Source organism: Cupressus sempervirens, chromosome 5, assembly GCF_028749045.1.
Source record: "Cupressus sempervirens isolate cs-2001-9-10 chromosome 5, ASM2874904v1, whole genome shotgun sequence".
Lineage (NCBI taxonomy): Eukaryota > Viridiplantae > Streptophyta > Pinopsida > Cupressales > Cupressaceae > Cupressus > Cupressus sempervirens.
In genome coordinates this window covers 1004599347-1004619949 of record NC_143122.1, presented here as the reverse complement: position 1 = coordinate 1004619949, position 20603 = coordinate 1004599347, and the positions used below count along the sequence as shown (strand labels likewise).

General features: G+C 39.5%; 1 protein-coding gene across 2 annotated transcripts in view; it reads right to left on the bottom strand.

The window, feature by feature from the left end:
- VPS45 (vacuolar protein sorting 45) overlaps positions 1–20603 on the bottom strand; it is a 79968-nt gene that overhangs the window by 25012 nt on the left and 34353 nt on the right. For both annotated transcript variants that reach the window (XM_089833250.1, XM_089833249.1), the window contains exons 5-9: positions 2710–2937; positions 2437–2562; positions 2226–2306; positions 1983–2124; positions 1625–1803 (exon numbers count right to left, since the gene is read on the bottom strand). In XM_089833250.1, the coding sequence (XP_089689376.1) occupies positions 1625–1803; positions 1983–2124; positions 2226–2306; positions 2437–2562; positions 2710–2937 (756 nt within the window). The remainder of the gene's footprint in view (positions 1–1624; positions 1804–1982; positions 2125–2225; positions 2307–2436; positions 2563–2709; positions 2938–20603) is intronic.

The following is a 20603-nucleotide window of genomic DNA, read 5'->3' as shown; positions in this document are numbered from 1 at the left end:
ATGTAATTTTCTTATTGGACCACAAGAGGGTGCCTTTTTGTAATTGGTCGGTGTCAAACATGTATATCTGGAAACCTTAAATAGAACTATGTAAATTGATCTTGACCCCTGATCTTGAATTGATCTTGACCCATTGTAATAGAACAACTATAAGAGGCAAAGGCCTTCTCATTTGTAACTGATTGGAGAAGATAAGATTTGAGGTAGAGTAGAGTAGGAGAGACCTGGACAAATTGTTGCCATAATGTTATCAAAGTAATTGTTAATTCATTGTTGGTCTTCATGGTGAATTATTTGTGTTGCTTTGGAGTATTGCATGGTTTTGTCATTTAGAGTAGAATTTCATTTCATTTTGGTTAGAAGAAGTGTTTAGTTGAATGAAAGATATTTTGGATGCATATTTGGTGAATTCGCGTAGACCAAATCACTAGTCTCTTAGACCCTTTGTTGGTCTCTTGTTGAACATTAATAAACTTTATCTTATCTATCTGTGGTCAAATAACATATTTATGAACTTAACTTTGATTAATGTTTGTGCGTCGATATGCATCAACTGATGGTAATGGAATGGTGGTACTTTGAACAACTTACATTTACAATAGGAGATTGTACTACCTTGGTTGATGCCGATGGCTAACCCAGGTCTATTAGAGTCACAAAGACATCCATAGTTTCTTGCATTCTAGGAATTGAATAGCTTTCTAAACCCTTTCCTTTGCAATTTGTTGGTTGGAAGAAGTTAAAGTCAAGTTGATATGGATTGATTGAATAGTGTAAGTCCCTTTGTGATAACCAGCATATCAGATCATAAAACTAAGTGAAAGTCAACGATAAAGAAGATAGCTCGAGGTTGTCTCATTTGATCACAAAATCCATATACATTGTTTATCATACGAGAATCTCTATTCAAGAGAGAGTTGAAGATTCAGTATTTCATCTTTAGAATACTAAGTATTCAATTATACATGTTGTAGTGGCAAAGAACTCTCATGACACATCAACACTTCCTTACAAAATCTGGTCGTTCATAGTGGGAACATGATTTATTAAGATATTTGTTATTTTACATACCTGTGCAAACCCTAGGTAGGTCACACTCGCTATAGTTCACTCACAAAGCTTAGACCAACAACTGCACGTCACACATGCAAATTCTCAAATATGACATTGAAATTCTTGATTTTGTTTTTAAATTAGGCAAAAAGACATTGACATAGAAATAGAAATTTTACAAACTCACCTCAATACACAAACAATATAGGGCATGAGCCATTTTGGAAGTAATATTTCATTGTAATGGAAATTTGAACCTTGATTACATCCCAACTTTAACAATTGATATTCTGAATTCTAGTTATTTTAAGCTTTTAGACAGAATCATACTTCATCTATCCTTGAGTAACAATAACTCATAGCAATTTGTTTATCACCAAAGAAATAAATCATAATAATATTCCAAATATTATTATAGTGCACATACGGTCACAATTGTATTTCATGTGCTCTTGAGCAACAATAATACATAATCTCCATTACCAAAGAAAAAATATATTCTTTGAAGAAAGGAAGATGCATGAGCCATGAGACCAAAAGTTGCATAGCCCAAAATTGACATGGAAAATACCTCAAAAGCTGCCACCTGCCCTGCATTACATGCTAAGTCCTGTTCTGTATGTGATAAAGACATTAATTTTCGTTCATCGACAATCTTGCTCATTTCAGTAACCATTGTGACATGCTTTGAAACATTTCCATGCATTTTCTTGTACTCGGGATAGTTATCAACAAATTTGGCCATGTCCTCTACATAAGTAGACACATAATCAGTTTTACTATTCATTCCATAGCATTTGTATTAAGGATACATATACCATACTCACTAAAGTCTAAACTACTTTTCATGGGACACATGACAAATGTGACGAGACAACAATTCATTAAATGCCGAAGTAAAGAAATTATATACTGAGTTGAAGGCATACCTAAGGTCTGAATGTTCTGATTACTCTTTGCCTTTTGCTGGAATTCATCAACCATTCGCTTAATGTTCATTCCAAGATCACCAAAATTCTCATACATATTTGCCTTAAAGAAGGCATCTTGTTCTGATGATAACACAACCTCCTATTCCATGGAATATGAAATGAATTTTTAGGAATGCTACAAGCAAACATAAATAGCCCATCGAGGTGAAAGAAAGTTGACAATTTAAAAAAATTAAAAACCTGCTGATCCTTTTGAACTTTAGGTAGATGTTTTAAATCAACTTTATTGTCTTTAATCCCCAAAAGTTCATGTACCATTGCCTGAAATGAGAGATAAAGATTTGCATTAACAAAGGATCCTACAAACTTATTATAGAGTCAAATCACCTACACAAGAATTACCATTTAATTATTAATGAATTAAATAATTTGCAATTGTCTGAGACAGTGCCTGATAGGTCCACTGATTCAGTAAAGGGGTCACAGGATCATCTCGTCTATCAAGCACTAAAAGCAGGGGAGCAACTTCTGAACGTCTGAAATCGAAGAGGCCACTTTCTTCTTCATACATGAGTCTCTGTAGAAATCAACAATAGCATAAAAAATCTGATACTGAATGGCCTAAAATCTTAAATGACTAGAAAATTGTGCAAGACTCCTCACGAAAAATGAAAAAAAGTTGGTACCAAAATAAACTAGAACATTGCCTAGGAAAGGTGCTTACGGCAATTTGCTGTGCAATCCTTCTTGCTATGTCTGAGCTACTTTGATATCGAATAACAGGCCGCCGTTTAAGTGCCAAGAAAACTGCAGCTATGCCATCAACCACACGGTCACAGAAGCGCTGACTGTTCTGGGGATCTGTGACTGGTTGCAGCATATAGACATAGTTCGATGGCAAATTTAGTGTGAAATGATAGGGATCAACAGCGACAAAATCTGCATAGAATTCCTGCAGTCATAAATTCATACAACCAGGTGATTAGTGTGAAATAATTGGGATTGATAGCAAAGTAATCCTCATACAGTTCCAGCAGTCACAATTTCATATAACCAGGTGATTAGCATGAATGATAGTGATCAACAGCAACAAAATCCACAATGAATTCCTGCAATTACCACTTCATATCAGGAATTGAATTCTATAGAAACAAGCCATTAAATAATACATCCAACCATTATGTTTTGAAATGTTTTATGGAAAGTTGTTAATAATCAATATGAAAAAGATTTCATATCCATTTTAAAAGAAAGATGTAAAATAATTAGGTTTAAAAGTTCCAATGGTAAGTTTCAGAACTGATGCATAAATTTAAAAATGATGAAACAAATTACAAGGAAGAATCATGTAGATTGGGGAGCCAAGTAGATTACTCTAACAGAGTTTCATGCCATAGTTAGTACCAAGTACAATATATTACAAAGTAATTGGTAAAAATACTTGTTTGTTATTAACAGAGACCGAGAGGTCTATATATACAAAAGAATGAAACTATGTTTCCTTAGGAAACAATCGTAAAGAAAAGAATCTTTCTATTCTAGCTAAAAAAAACTAATAGTTATTACAGAGTAACTAAATATTAGAAACATTATAATATTTACAATAGATTACAAATAGATAACCATTAGCCAATAATAGAAGCTTATCTATTATCGTAATACCCTCCCTTAATAGTCAATCTATCCACAACACCAAGTTGGCTTTTGAATTTGACAGACTTATCAAGATCAAGAGGCTTGATCAAAATGTATGCAATCTGATCCATGGTAGGAACATAGTGCAACTCTATTGTCTCGTCTTCAACCAGTTGTCGTATGTAGTGACAATGAACATCCACATGCTTGGTTCATTCATGGAAGACCGGATTGCGTGCTAACTTGATAACGCCTTCATTATCAACAAACAAAGTAGTCGGTCCTGCTGGTGACGTCCACATATACCCAAGCATCTGACGAAGCCAAATAGCTTCACATCCTGCCTTAACAATCCCTTTGTATTCAGCCTCTATGGAGGAGAGAAAAAACATCTGTTGCTTCTTACTGGTCTATGTGACAGCACCTGATCCCAAACTAAACACATATCTAGAAGTTGACTTTTTATCGTCGATAGAGCCTGCCCAATCTGAATCTGTGAACCCACTGAACCTAGGATTACAACTTCGAGAGTAAATAAGTCCATAATTTGAAGTTCCATTCACATAACGAAGCACATGCTTTGCTGCCATCCAATGATCAGCCTTAGGAGTTGTCATAAAGCGTGAGATAACTGCGAAGCTGATATCAGGTCTAGTAACAGAGAGGTAGATGAGGCTGCCTACTAGTTGCTTATATGTAGTATCATCAACGGGAGGAGAATCAAACTTGGCTGATGTCATGTCCACTTCTCAGCACTAGATAGATGGGCACCAATTTAATCTATCTCCACATCCGGATAGGTCAAAAATATTATTTGGCAGGATGTCTACCAGTCACAACAGGAGTTTAAATTAATTTACTTCAGAACTTTTTTAAAGTGAGAAAATTAAGTCATTTTAATGTTATAAGTTACTTACTTTATAAAATGACTTTAAGTGACTACAGGATAAAAATGGAGTTTTTATCCCACATTCTTTACTCCTTGTGATTTCCCTCACTTCGAGGTTATAAAAGGGAGCTTACATTGGGATTATCAATATACAAGAAAATCTATGAAACCAAATACACTAAATTCTGGTTGCCTAAATGTGACTGGTTGAGTCTTGAGGATGAAAACCCTCAGGTCTAAGATTTTCATTTTCAAGAAGGTTGGACGTCACCCTAATCTTCTTTTCTAGTTAGCATTATACAGATTGGGCAATAAATCGGCAAGTCTAAAAAGTACAGTGGAACAAGTTTGTGGAGGTAAGGAGATCTATGTTATTTGATTATTTTCCAGACTGTGGTTTCTTTTGGCAAACCATACTTCCTCATTACTGTTTCATTGAAGAATTAATCTGGGTGAGATAGCAAAGAAGGGATTCTGAATAACTAATCTGAGCGTGATAGCAAAGAAGGGATTCAAAGGGAGTCTCAAGTGTCAGTATTTCTTCTTGGACGTTATTCTGGAAGCCAACATGCCGTAGCTCTAACAGGATGGTTTGATATTGTTGGATGCATTGAAATACTATATTCTATACAGGCGGAAATACTAGATATGAGGACGTTTTAATTCATAGGCGATTGGAAATGATAACGGTGCTTAAGCTATGAATAACGTAGAATACTGAAGACGTTTGTTTCACTGTCGACTGGAAAAGACATTCGTGATTCAGTGTGAATACCGCGAGTTATTCTAAGACGTCACCAAGGGCATTGTCATTGGGTGTCACGTACAGACCAGTCTACGCACGTTTTGGAGTTCACAGCCTCAGTCAAACAGCTTGCATTAAGGGAGGTCGGATTCTTCATCCCACCAGTGGTGGTCTAATCTGGAAGTGCATTCCAACCCACGGAATTACTAGAAGGACAGGGTGTGCAATCCACAGGATTACAGGAGGACGAGGTGTGCATCTTTATCAGCTTAAAATCCATAACAGTTATATTAGCATTTAGGTCGAGCAAGATTTTAAGGTAGTTCTCCTCGGTTTTCAAGAATTTGCGGAAGCACTGATATTGGCTGAGGACGTGAAGAGGCATGTAATACTCCTTATATGATTTATAATAAGTTTGTAGTCTCTGTTCTATACATTGAAGCTATAGTAATTAATATCTCTCACTATGAATTACATGTTTGCTATTGGAACAATTTTAAGACATTCTTGAGTTGCACCATATGTTTGACGAATTGCCACATCCTACCAATTGTTAAATTCTGTAACTCAGTAAAGGAAATTCTTGTGCTACCATATAAGCTTTGCACTAAGCTATTCGATTAAATTCCTCCATGTCATATATCAGTAGTTATATTAAGAAGGTTCAGAGAGATTTTATCAGCAGATTCAGAACCAACTTCCAGGATTACTTATCAACTGTTTGCATCTAAGTCAATGGTTAAACATTCAGCAATCTAAAAGAAAAAAATTGAGTGTAGATCATCACAGTGGTATCAGAGCCACAAGACCTGCCATCTTGTGGCAAAAATTAAATTTTTGCAGAACTCTTTCATTCTGAAAATGAGCCAAGAATGAGTAGAAGGCCGCACAAATTCAGTCACCTACAGCCGGAACAAGCAAATTCCTCAGTACACATTGACATTGAAGATAGTTTCTCGGTTGATGAGGAAATAATTTTGGAAACAGGTGAACACGCTGATATAACTCAACAGGTTGACTGTTTGGGACAGGTTGAACCAGAAAACAATAATCAAATGGCACATAACGGAGATGAACAAGACATGGAAGTCCGGGAGACTTTACAAGCTATTAGAGATGGACAAAACAACATTGCAAATGCTATTCAGCAGTTAGCAAGTACTATGCAGCAGTTGCTTCCAGTCCAAAGAAGGGCTCCTAGTCATCATAGCAGTGGTGGAAGTATAGCTGGGTCTCCCCGGGCAGCTAGAGCTCACACACATAATATGGGCAGACCTTTGGAGCCAGTTTTTAATGTTGAAGAAGAGAAAGTTGTACCACCTGCAGCCCCGAATGTGTTACCGGATAATGTTACGGCAACCTTTGTTGAGTGGGATTTGTTTCCGAATCAAGTTAAACAGAATTTGACCTTTGCGCAGTATTTAAATCAGAAAAGGGAGGCTGATAGGCAACAGCAAGACCGGAGACCGAGAGCACCTAACAAAGACTTAAAACATGTAATGAACAAGCTTACTCTTCCCACCTTTGATGGTAGTGGTCAGACTTCCGCTAGAGCTTGGATTCGCAAGCTAGATACTTATTTGACACTTAAGCCCATGGCTGAAGCGGAAGCTATTAGATTTGCGACTATGCGTCTAGAGGGAGCCGCATATGATTGGTGGCATCATGGGTTAGTTACACAAAATCATGGTCTCATAACTTCATACGAGATTTTAAGTGCTAAGCTGATCACCCGCTTTGACAAGAAGGATGTTGAAGTCTATTACAGGGACTTGGCTTAGTTACGTTAGAGTGGATCATTAGATAAGTACATTGATGAGTTTCAGCGTATATTAGTTATGGTGCCAGACATGATAGAGAAGCGAAAGGTGATGCTATTCACAGAGGGTTTACAGGATAGATTTAGGGGTTTGGTTAAGGTTTTTAAACCAAACACTCTAGATGATGCAATCAAGATAGCTCATGACTTGGATTCACCCTCATCTATATTACAGCCTCTGAAGAAACCATACAGGGGATCTACATCAAATCAAGGGAATAAAAACCAGCAGGAAAACCACTCCTCCCAGGTTGGATTTTGAAACACGGAATGAGCTCAGAAGGAAGAAATTGTCGTGGACCCTAGATCACAGATGCCTTGGGAAAGGCAAGATACATTATGTAGAGGTTCTATCCGAGGATGAAGGGGCGCAGCAGGAAGGTGAAGGGGGTGAGGACAGCGAAAAGGAAGAAGTTGAAGAGCAAACCCTAGAAGACAAGAAGAAGAAGAACATTACGGAACAGCCTCCATCATAGCCACTCTTTCCAGTGATTCGGCATGTCATCCTTTCAGAGTGAAGGGTGTGGTTAAGGGGCAGCGCATAGTATGCCTTTTGGATACAGGAGCTTCACATAACTTCATCAGCACACGGATGGTAGCTAGGAGGGGTTTACCGATAGTTGACATTCCTGAGTTTGAGGTGAAGGTAGCAGGCGGTGAAGTTTTGGGGTGTACAGGGAAGGTAGCCGGCCTTCAGATAGAGTTTGATGATTATCTTTTGGAGACTGATTTCTACGTTGTTGACATGGATGGGTTGGATGCCATTTTGGGTAAACAATGGTTAAGGACTCTCCGCAGGTACACCTTTGACCATGAGACTATGCAGGTGGAGTTCTTACAAGGTGATCAATTAGTAGTTCTCAGAGCCATAACAAATAGTGGACCCAGATTGATTTCAGCTCACAGGATAGAGGCCATATTGAGACATGACGATATAGAGTGGGCCACACAGTGTTTCATCTCCTCTAAGGAGACACAGGATCCAAGGCAGCGATATCATTGTGATATTCAAACAATTATAGATAAGCACATATACCTCTTGGGATTCCCCCAAATAGAGGGTTTGAGCATATTATTGAGCTTGAGGAGGGAGCCAAACCCGTTACTACTACCTCTTATCGTTATCCCAAGCATTACAAGGAGGAAATAGAGAAAATAATAAAGGAGCTTTTGGATATGGGGCATATCAGACCCAGCTCTAGCCCCTTTGCCTCTTCAGTAGTGTTGGTTAAGAAGGATGGCACCTTTCAGATGTGTATAGACTACCACGTACTGAACAAGAGGACCATCAAGAATAGGTATCCAATTCCCCGCATTGATGAGTTGTTGGATGAGCTTCACAGGGCAATTTATTTCTCAAAGATAGACCTTCAATCAGGATACCACCAAATTCAAGTAAGTGAAGAGGACGTGCACAAAACAGCTTTCAGATGCCATTACGAACACTATGAGTTCTTAGTGATGCCATTTGGGCTCACTAACGCACCTGCCACTTTCCAGTCATGCATGAACCATATTTTCAAGAAACAGCTCAGGAAAAGTGTTCTGGTTTTTTTTTATGACATTTTAATTTTCAGCAGGACTTGGGAAGAGCATTTAGAGCATTTGGATGAGGTCCTTAATCTCATGGAGGAGCAGTCTTTATTTGCAAAAGAGTCCAAATGCGAGTTTGGGTTAACACAGATTCTTTACTTGGGGCATGTGATTGGTGCCGAGGGGGTTAAGGTGCATCAGGAGAAGATACAGGCAATTCTGGATTGGCCACCACCAAGGGATGTATCGGAGTTACGAGGTTTCCGTGGTCTCTATTCCTATTACCGGTGGTTTGCCAAGGGGTTTTCACTGGTAGCAACTCCCCTTACCGATTTGACACAAAAAGGGGCATTTTCTTGGACAGAGGATGCTGAGGCAGCTTTTGATAGGCTGAAATAGGTGATGAGTTCGTGTCCAGTGCTAGCACTTCCTGATTTTTCTAGGCCCTTTGTGTTAGAGTGCGATGCTTCAGGTAGCAGGATAGGGGCAGTATTAATGCAGGACCGCCATCCCATTGCTTTCGAGAGCAAGAAACTTAAGGGCAGCGAGTTGTTATATTCCACCTATGATAAGGAGATGCTAGCTATCATGCACGCCTTAACCAAATTTAGGCAGTATTTAGTGGGAAGTAAATTTACAGTTAAGACGGATCATAACAGTTTGTGTTACTTCCTGGAGCAGAAGGAGTTGAACGAAAGGCAACAGAAATGGGTCAGTAAGATACAAGCTTACGATTTTGACATTGAATATGTCGAAGGGAAGAATAATATAGTTGCTAATGCTCTTTCCCAACGACCCCCAGTGCTTGCATGTTACTCTATTTCAGAGATTTCAGCAGATTGGAGACCCCAGTTATTAGTGGAGTATTCCAAAAATACTCATGCTTGTCAGATTCTGGATGGTATACTTCAGGACGAGCAGTACAAGGTAATGAATGATATTATTTATTACAAAAACAGAATTTACTTAGTACCCAAATCTAAACTGAAGGACATTATGTGCACCATACATGATGCACCAACAGCAAGGCACCCAGGGTTTTTCAAAACCTACAGGCAGATCAGAGAGAGATTCTCGTGGAAGGGGCTTAAGGATGATGTATTACAGCATGTCAGAGAGTGCCAGACTTGTCAGTAGAACAAGTCGGAACAGGGTTTTCCTACAGGATTACTTCAAAATAGAATGTCTCAAATTATGTCTCTCGTAGTGCAAAATAGAACTTCTGACTTTCATAGCAAAACAAGCTATCAAACAGCATCAAAAAACCAAATAAATTGCACAATCACAAGCAGCTCAGAATCAACTTTCCGGCACTTCTTTAGGATTGAAAAAGAGTCTGGATGAGCAAGTTATGGCCAAAAAACCACATGTAGGTCTTAAAAAATACTGGAAAAGCAAAAAATCGCTACCTCGGGTTCCGTACCAAAATGTCTCGAAAATTGTGCCCACCCGTACCAAAAATTGCCTCAAGAAGCGTGTCAATTCCACACCAAACTATCTTGATTTACATGCCAAAAAATTTTATTTTTGGTAAAATTGCTGCCTCGAGAAATGTGCTAAGAATCTTGATTTCTGTGCCAAAAATCTTGATTTGTGTGGCAAAAATCAGAAAATCTCCGCCTCGAGAAACTTGCCCAATCTAGGGGCAATATTTTTAAGTCTCAAATTCCAACTGTGTCCAAATTGAACAATTTTTATATGAAAATAGGGGTTTTGGAGCACTCTGAGCTCAACGGTGATGTCCATTTGGACTCAAAGTGCACTGAAAAATGGTGACCTCCCAGATTCAACACAAAAAATTTATGAAGAAAGAAACCCTCTGAAAGAAAGAAAAAACATAGATCTGAAAGCCAAGCCAAACTTCTCATAAACAAAACAGGGGCATGAAGATCTGGAGCTCTGATACCATGTTGGAGTTGATGAAAGATCAACCCCACAGCTCCCAAGAATCACCTACATGCAAACACGTGTCACAGAAAGAGAGAAGCAAAAGCTATGGAGGCTGGAATTCTCAGATCCATAGATGAGACATTCTTGATGAGCAAAAAGAGAAATTGCTATTATCAAAAGTGAATGAATAAAATTACAAAGAAATCAATCCTTATAAAAGGAGATCAAAACCCTAACAGGTAAAACCTAAGTTGCATGATAATAATTAATAAAAGAATTAATTATTATATGCCTAAAATTTAGCTTAAGTAAAATAGAGATAATAAATGACGTAATAATTAAATCAAAATGATTTAATTAATACGGCAATATCTTATTACTCTAACCCAAGTGATAGGCTTTGTGAAGTCTACTGTATCCAGCAAGCACGAGTTTCTAACTATTGGCATCCAACTTAGTGTGTGACGCATCAAGGATCCAAACAAATGCAAGCGAGCCATAAACCTTCAGGTGACTAATTTTGGGCTTGCGACCTGACCAAGCCTCTCCCAAAGTTTTACCTTTGATTGCCACTATGGGTGACCGGTTCAAAAAATAAATTGTTGTGTTTAACTACCTCTGCCCAAAACTTCTTCGGAACCTGTCGGTGTTCAAGCATGGAGCAAGCCATCTCGATGATTGTTCTCTTCCGACATTCAACTATATTGTTTTGTTGTTGTGTGTGGGGTGTAGTTAACTAGCATTTGATGCCATGAATATCCAAGAAGCTAAAGAACTCATTAGTACAAAATTCCCCCCACTGTCTGATCTAAGAGTAATAATAGATTTCTCAGACTCCTTTTCAACTAACGGTTTAAACTTCTAAAATATAGGAAATGCATTGAATTTCTTTTTAAGAAAATACACCCACATTTTTCTACTAAAATCATTAACAAAAAATAGAAAATACCTCAACCCAAGAATAGGAGTGGCCTAGGGCCGCAAATATCGACATAAACAAGCTTAAGTACTTGAGAAGCTCTTTACGAATCGTCACTAGTGAAAGTTGTGCGATGTTGCTTCCTAGCCTGGCATGCATTAAAAACTCCAAGTTGTTGAATCTGAATCTCTGGCAAACTAAGGACAAGCTCTTCCCGAGCAAGTTGAGAGAGATAATGCACATTTAAGTCCCTATACCACTGATGCCAAAGTGTGCTAACAGAAGACCACCAAGCAGCCATAGCTAAATCTCGAGAATCACCAAAATCAGTAAGGCAGAAAAGACCATGATCCTCAAAACCCACTGCAACAATTGACTAAGTCACCCCATCAATGATGGTACATCGATGTGAACTGAAGGTGACATCCAACTGTGGAGAATGTTACGATAACTGGCTGATTGAAACAGACTTAGTTCCATCCCTGGAATGTAGTACACATCGAGGAAAATGAGATTCCTCCCAACAGACTGAATCTAAATGTTGCCTTTACCGACAACAGTGTCCTCTTCTTTGCCACCAAAAATTACAAAATTTGAGTAAGGTTGGTAGTCAATGAACCAATCTTTGTGGTGGGTGAAATGAAGAGAGGCACCTGAATCAATGTACCAGGAAGACGACTTCACATGATGTACAAGTCTTTGAGCCATGAAGGTGTAAAAGGCAGATTTTGTTTGCTCAGTGTGCTCTACATTGTTCGCTTTGAGTTATGAGCCTGATTGCTTAGATTGGGCAGCTAAGCATTTTCGACATTCAACCTTCATGTGACCAAAATTGTGGCAATAGTTGCATTGAATGTTCTTCTTCCGGGAGCCTTCTAAAGTTGGAGCAGAGGACTTCTACGAAGAAGACTGTTGAGACCTACATTTTATTCTTCTAAAAGGATTTAGCAGCAAAGGCTTTCTCTGTGGAGGTGAAGCTAGAACTATTACCGAACAGTTGTGTCCATCAATCTTGCTGAAGCAAAAGTGTGTAGAGATTGGTGAACTTCAAATCAACCCCAGAAGAGGTGATGTTGAGAGTCTCGATAAAATGCTCGTAGGACTTGGGTAAACTCCAAAGAGTGATAACCACAATTTCCTCTTCCTCCATCTTGATACCAATGGCAAGCAACCGATCACGGATTTCCTAAATCCTATTCAGGTGAGCCTGGAGCAATGTTCACTAATCCATGATAATAGAAAACAAAGTGCTCTTCAAGAAGAAAGCTCTGTTTTTGTCAAAAGTCTCATGAAGATTTTTGAAATGTGCCCATATCTCGGCAATTGTCTTGTTGGATGGAATTTGAAAAAGTTGATCATCAACTACGGATAATCTGAGAAGCATCATCGCCTCTCGATTATTCAGAGCCCATGTATCTTGATCAATACAAGGGGCATTTGGATGTTGTTAACACGCACAATCTGATTAGTATTCCGATATTCAAAGATTGCTATTAATCTGTTGCTTCCAAGTGCCATAATTCTAACCATTGAGTTTTGAATTGCTCTGGAGTAGAATATTAGTCAAAGATGCCATAGCACATTTTCCAATGAAAAAGCGTGAAAATCTGTGAAGGCATGTACTTTGAGGCAGAAGGAAGGAAGACCTAGAAAATTTGAAGGGGTATAGTAGCTAATCAGCTTTGTGCATTTTATGACAAATTTTGTTCATGGACATGGAATATAATATTGAAACATGTTACCAATTCCATACTTATGTCTCCAACTCAATGTTTACAATTTCTTGCATATCATTGTGCTTGCTCCCTTGCAAATAATATAATACATAGTTTAAAAATTCGGTTTCGGCAATATCTCAGCTGGCCCAAAAATTTTGAAAATCTCGGAATCGGCAAAAACTTGGCGAAAAAATTTGGCAATTTTATCGAACATGTGAAAATATACAATTTCTTAAAATATTATTAAAAACGCATAGATACACACCAAATTTGTAAAACATATAATGTTTTGAAATTATAAACTAAAATGAGATTATACTACACAGTAGTACACTAAATTTAAAATATTATTTATTGTATTTTAAATTTTTAAATTTCTATCAAAACAAAATAATAAATTATTTAATACATTTTAGTATTTTTTAACAAACATTAAAAGTTACAAAATAAAATTTTTAAGTTTAAACATACCTAGAAGTGTTGAATGCTTGCAAGTTTGTCAAAAATTTGAATGAGTGCAGACAAATGCTGTATCACCCCATTGAAAGAATGGACACGAATACAAGACATGTACTCCGAATGAATGCAGACAAGTCGCTGAATGTAGACAAGTTGTGGAATGCAAAAAGGGGATATTAAATTGTGAATGTCATCACCAAGTGCAAGGAGAGGTAGATTAGATACAGTCGCCGTCAGAGGCTGTAAGGACCCTTACTATAAAGGCCACTGAAACCCTCAGAATGAACTAGGAATTTTATCAAACACTTGGCATGTAATTTACGATAACAATAACAATATTTAAAATATGACAATTTTCAGGTTTGTATGTGAATACTAACATGGATTGAGGACAGCATATAAACCATTATATCTAATCCTAGCAATGCATGCAATCTGATTGTAAGGACTGTGTACATCAATGACTGAATATGAGATCTTAGTAGACTGTCACAACCAAGTAATTCAGTTTACATCATATCAACCTTTGTGCATAAGACAATACAATGCTTTGAAAGAATATCACTGTTCAGATTTGGAATGGTAGATGACTGGTTTACAATATCTGATTTTTAATGGACTGTCACAGCTATGCAATGGCAGATCATAAATGATAATGACTGATTATAAAGACTGTTTTCTGAATTGATATGGACCATTACAATGAACCTAGGACAATAACAAAACCTTACAATGCATCAATCCAATTACAATGATGACTGATTATAACGCATTCTGGACTGATTCACCAGTAACTGTATATATATATGCAATTCTGTGCAATTTTTGGCAACAAAACTCAATCACTAAGCAATGTATAAAAACCTGGAGACGCTGCCTTAATTGCTGATGAAAGCTGATGAAGAAGACTCCTCAAATCTGTCCAAACTGCCCTCCAACTGTGACAAATCTGCAACCCTGTGCTGGCTGTACCAGGTAGCTGAGAGACTGCGATTTCAATGTCTGAATTTTTTGTATTTTTTTCTGCTGACGAAAATGCCCTAAACAGGGACGCCTAGGGTTGTCTGATGATTTCCCAAAGGCATAAAATTAATCTCTGAACTGTTTGTGAGATACGAACAAATTTGTGACCCGTGCCCTAGTTCAGCCCTGTTATGTTCGGCCCTGCTATAAAATAATCTACTTGGTAATGGGTGCCGAATTTGGTATGATCTGAAACGCCTAGGGTTAATATATAACCCCTCCAATGCATAAAATCGAACTCCAAAGGGATAGGAAGATATGAGCAAAAATGTGTGTCGCAGGCCCAGATATGGACTTCACAGAAAAATGCTGAATTGCTTCCAAACCCTTGTCACATGCTTCACCAATGCTAGGGCAAATCTGAAACCCTTATTCCAATCAAAATAAACCCTTCAAACAATTTCTCAATGAAGTTCAAATGAGATGGCTGAATACCAACTCCTCAACTGCAACAATTCAGGTGATATTTCACACCCTCAAAGTCGCCAATCCAAGGGAGTGATTCGTTCCCAAAGATCGAATAATTTGTAGACCCAAGAGGCTACAAATTGCTCCACAATGAAGAAGTAGAAGAAATCTCAAATCCCAGCATGTCCAAATGAGAGGCCCAGCCCTCTATTTATTTACTTTTCTAAGAAGTTACTAGAACTTTTAGAAACATCCTTTATAAACTCTCATTATAATGCACTTTTTATAATAAAGTAACTTTAAAAAATAAAAAGTGCAACTCAACTTAAAATTATAACATGTAGGCCCCAATAACACATAATAATGAAATAAAACCTCTTAATACTTCTTCAAAAGCATAATATGACCATCTGATCCGCAACATTGACTCTCTCTCCACACCATTTGCCTACGAGAGTCTGGGATAGGCAAATCCATGTTTAATGCCATGTCGAACTAAAGAGGGGACATTACAGTCCGCCCCTCCTGAAATTGCTTGGCCTCAAGCAATCTCAACGCCGGGTGCTGCAAAATAGCTTCCCCCTCCCAAGTAGCATCCTCAACAGGTAGATCTTTCCACTTAACCAAGTATTCTCTGATCACTCTTCTGCGAAGCTGCTTTTCTCTGCTTTCCAGGATGGACTCTGGTACTAAAATCAATTTTCCCTCATCATCTAAAGGAGGTAATACTGCAGAAGGCACCACATTCTGACCCAAAGCCTTCTTGAGGCGTGACACATGAAACACATTGTGCACTCTGCTGTCTGCGGGAAGCTCCAACTCATAAGCCACCTCACCAACTCGCCTGATAATTCTGAATGGCCCATAATAGCGTGGCTTGAGTTTCTCTGCACCACTCTTCTTAAGAGTAGATTGCCTGTATGGCTGCAACATGAGATAAACCATATCGTTTACCTCAAAACTACGCTCAGTCCTCTTCTGATCTGCATACTGCTTCTGCTGGTTCTGAGCTCTCGCAATATTATCTTTGAGAGTAGCAACTATGTCCTTACTCTCCTGTAATAATTCACCTGCACTGGGTACCCGGCTGTCGCCCAATAACAAATCCAAGAAGCTAGGTGCTTCATAACCGTAAAGTGCCATGAAGGGTGTCATCTGTATAGTGAGGTGATATGTAGTATTGTAACAATACTCGCAGAGATATATCCATCTGACCCAAGCTCGCTGCTGAGCTGCTACATAATTCCTTAAATACCCTTCCACCCATTTGTTCACAATCTCTGTCTGACCATCGGTTTGTGGGTGATAGCTAGTGCTGGGTGTAAGCTTCGTGCCACATAACCGGAATACCTCCTGCCAAAAGTGACTCATGAAACGGCTATCCCTGTCACTCACAATGTTCCGAGGCAATCCGTGCAATCTGAAAACCTCCCGAAAGAAAACTTCTGCCACCTGAGCTGCTGAGTGTGTAGTGGTGACAGGAAAGAAATGAGCATATTTCGTTAATCTATCTACCACCACATAAATACAATCCCGTCCTTGTACCTTGGGCAAACCTGTGATAAAGTCCATGGATATGCACTCCCATTTCCTGTCAGGGATCGGAAGTGGCTGTAAGAGCCCTGCCGGATAGGTGTGTTCTTGTTTGTTTTGCTGGCAAACAAGACACTCTCGAACATACTGCAAAACATCAACTTTCAGCCCTTTCCAAGTGAACCGCTCTCGAACTGATCTGTAAGTCTTGAAGTACCCGGGATGGCCTGCTGTCGGTGAGTCATGAAATGCTCTCAAGATCAGTCGCTTAACCTTCGATCCTGGGACTAGGTAAATCCTGTTCTTGTAAATGATTAAATCATCTACAAGTGTGTATCTGGTATCAATCACTGTTCCCTCTACTATATCGGAGGCCCATGTATCCCTGGCATACTCTGCTATAATCAAATGTCGCCAATCCTCTGATATCTGAACCATAAGAGTGAGGTGTGGCCTTCGAGATAGAGCATCTGCAACAACATTCTGAGTTCCCTTGACATATGAGATGTCAAAATCATATGCCTGCAACTTACTTACCCACTTTTGTTGGCGATCATTCAGGTCCCGCTGTCCCAAGAAATGCCTCAGACTGTTATGATCAGTTTTAATACAAAACTTGCTACCCACAAGATATTGTCTAAACTTGGCCAAAGCATGCATGATAGCCAACATCTCCTTATCATATATACTGAATGAACGCTCGGGTCCTCTAAGTTTCCTGCTCTCATAAGCTATGGGGTGCTTATTCTGCATAAGTACAGCACCTACTCCCTCTCCAGATGCATCACATTGAAGCTCAAATGGCTTCGTGAAATCAAGTAGTGCTAGAACTGGGCATGTAGTCATTATCTCCTTAAATCTCATAAAACAGTCCTGTGCCTTCTGAGTCCACACAAATTCCCCTTTTTTCAGTAGATCTGTCATGGGAGCTGCATGTCGTGAATAGCCACTGACAAACCTGCGATAGAAACCACATAAACCAAGGAACCCCCTCAACTGTGTAAGGTTCTCTGGTGGAGGCCAATCAACAATGGCGCGAATCTTTTCAGGATCCATCCGCACTCCATCTGCACTAATGATGTGTCCCAAATATAATAGCTCGGTCATCCCTAAGTCACATTTGGACTCCTTTGCATACAAGGACTCCTTCTGTAGAATGCTCAACACTGTCTCCAAATGCTCTAGATGCTCCTGCCATGATCGGCTATAGATCAAAATGTCATCAAAAAACACCAACACGAATTTCCTCAACTGATGGTGGAAAACTCTGTTCATAGTGGACTGGAAAGTGGCAGGTGCATTGGTCAGGCCGAAAGGCATGACTACAAACTCAAAGTGCCCACAATGACATCTGAAAGCAGTTTTCTCAATATCCTGTTCACGGACTCTGATCTGGTGATATCCTGATCTCAAATCAATTTTCGTGAAATAACAAGCCCCATGCAATTCATCTATCAATTCATCAATGCGAGGAATAGGATACCTGTTCTTAATGGTTCTCTTATTTAATGCCCTGTAATCAATACACATCCGAAGCGTTCCATCCTTCTTTTTTACCAAAACAACAGAAGATGCAAAAGGTGACTTACTTGGTCGGATGTGCCCCATAGCTAGCAACTCCTCAATGGTCCTTTCGATCTCATCCTTGAGTCGCTTTGGATGTCGATATGGTGTGATCATGATAGGTTTAGCACCTTCCTCCAGCTCAATAATATGCTCAATGCCTCTATCCGGTGGCCTGCCTGGTGGAATCTCACTGAATACCTTTTCGTACTTAATCCTCAATTTCTGAATATCAGGATGATATTCCGCCTTATGTTGCTCCTCCTGTGTAGGTATCAAAGTACAAACTGCTGCCCACTCTATATCATTATGCCTAGTTAATCTCTCCAGCCGCCTAAATGAGATAGTCCTGATGTCTCCATTACGGATAGCCTTTAGCACATGAGTCCTACCATTCATTTCAAATTGTATCTCCATATCCTCTAATCTCAGAGTAACCACCTTCAATGAATGTAGCCACTGCATTCCAAGTACTATGTCCATGTCACCCATGTTGACCACATGATAGTCCGCCTTAAACTCATAGTTGTTCAGGCGCATAGGTAGATCTCGTACCATCCTGTCACAACGAAGAGTGTACCCATCAGCTACCTTGACTCTTAGTCCCTCGAACTCCTCAGTAATGAGTCCACGCTTCTCCACGAATCGTACATCAATGAAATTATGTGTGGCACCTGTGTCCAACAATGTAATAACCTTCTGCCCAGCCAAGACTCCCCGAAGTCTGAAAGATCCCTCTCTCTGGATACTAGACAGTCGTGCTTCCTGTAAATGTAGCTCTGTTTCCTGCTTTTGCCCTGCACTGCCTATCTCCTGCTCTCCCTCTGCTTCATCAGGATCCTCATCATGATGTTCCGAACCATCTGAATCTGATTCTTCGTAATAAGCCCACATTGCCCGGTTGGCCTTCCCTTTTGGCCTCATAGGACAGTCATGGCCGTACTCATACGGTCCTTTGCAATAGAAGCATAACTTTTTCCTACGCAAGTCATTAAGTGTCTCCTTGTCCAGTTTCTTACTTTCCTCCCTTGGTAGCTGCGCCTCTCTATGAAAGGGTTTCCTGTCCTTATCTTTTCCTGAAGGGAAACTCTTTGCCTGAAATTTATTTTTAGAAGCTGAAGCGGAATCCATGTCACGAGCTTTCTTAATGGCTTCTTGCAAAGTGGGAGGGTTGAGAGCTTTAATCCACCCTCTCAACGGATCAACTAACCCATCCATAAATAAAACCAATAGCCTCCGTTCGGATACATCTGTTACTAACACTGCAAGTTTCTGAAACTCCGAAATGTATGTTTCCAATGATCCCCACTGTTTAAGCTGAGCTAACTCCTTGAAATGGAGTTCTGGATCCTTCTTATCAAATCGTTCAATCAGCCTCTCCGTGAACTCCACATATGAAGTAATGTGTGCATGACCCATAGTGACCATACCATGATGCCACCACTCGTGTGCTAACCCATCCAAGTGAATTGCTGCATACTTAATAGCTTCTTCCTCGGACATAGGGTTCAATTGAAAGTATGTGTCAAGCTTTTGAACCCAAGCTCTTGCTGTAGACTTTCCCGAGCCATCATAATATGGTAACTGTAGTTTTCCTACTTTCTTTCGTAGCTCATAGCTTTGAGTCCTGTCTTGTCCACGGGGCATATGCTTCATCCGCACATCCATATACTCTCTGAAGGTGATTGCAGCTGTAAAATCTGGACCTCCTGCTTCCCAATCTCTCCTCAGCTGATCCTGTATGTCAGTGATCTGGGGTTCTGGTACCGGCTGCTCTGGAGCCCTAGGAAGGAACGTAGGAATCATAGGCCTCGAACTCACTGTCCTAGCTTGCTGGGGTGCATGACCGAAATTGTTCCCAATTTGTTCGCCTCCATTATGTATCTCATCCTGATTATTCCCATTCTGATTGTGACCATTCTGATTATTTCCTCCACCTATGTTAGCGTTCAACCCCATTTGTCGAGCCATCATCTGCATCATAAGCTCCATTCTTTGGTTCTGTTCCTGTGCTCTCTGTTCTGCTAATCGCTGTCCCTGTGCCAAGGTGTCTAATAACTGTAAAAATCTTTCCTCTCGCTGATCTGGACCGGCATTCCCGCCTCTATCCATATTGTGGTCGTAGTCTTGATCAAAGAATACCTCCCCTGTGTCTGTATGACTGGATTCTATGTCTACCTGGATAGATGAGCTAGACTGTTTGCTCTGCAGGTCTGAAGTCCTATCTTGTCTTGCTTTGGTATTGCGGAAATTATAATGCCTTTGTCGCATGCTCTGATTTTAGTGTTTTGACATTTCGTCAAACACTTTCCCAGCTGTTCCAAATTCCCGATAAAACCTCCACAGGATGGCAGGACTTTGGCTCTGATACCACTGTAAGGACCCTTACTATAAAGGCCACTGAAACCCTCAGAATGAACTAGGAATTTTATCAAACACTTGGCATGTAATTTACGATAACAATAACAATATTTAAAATATGAC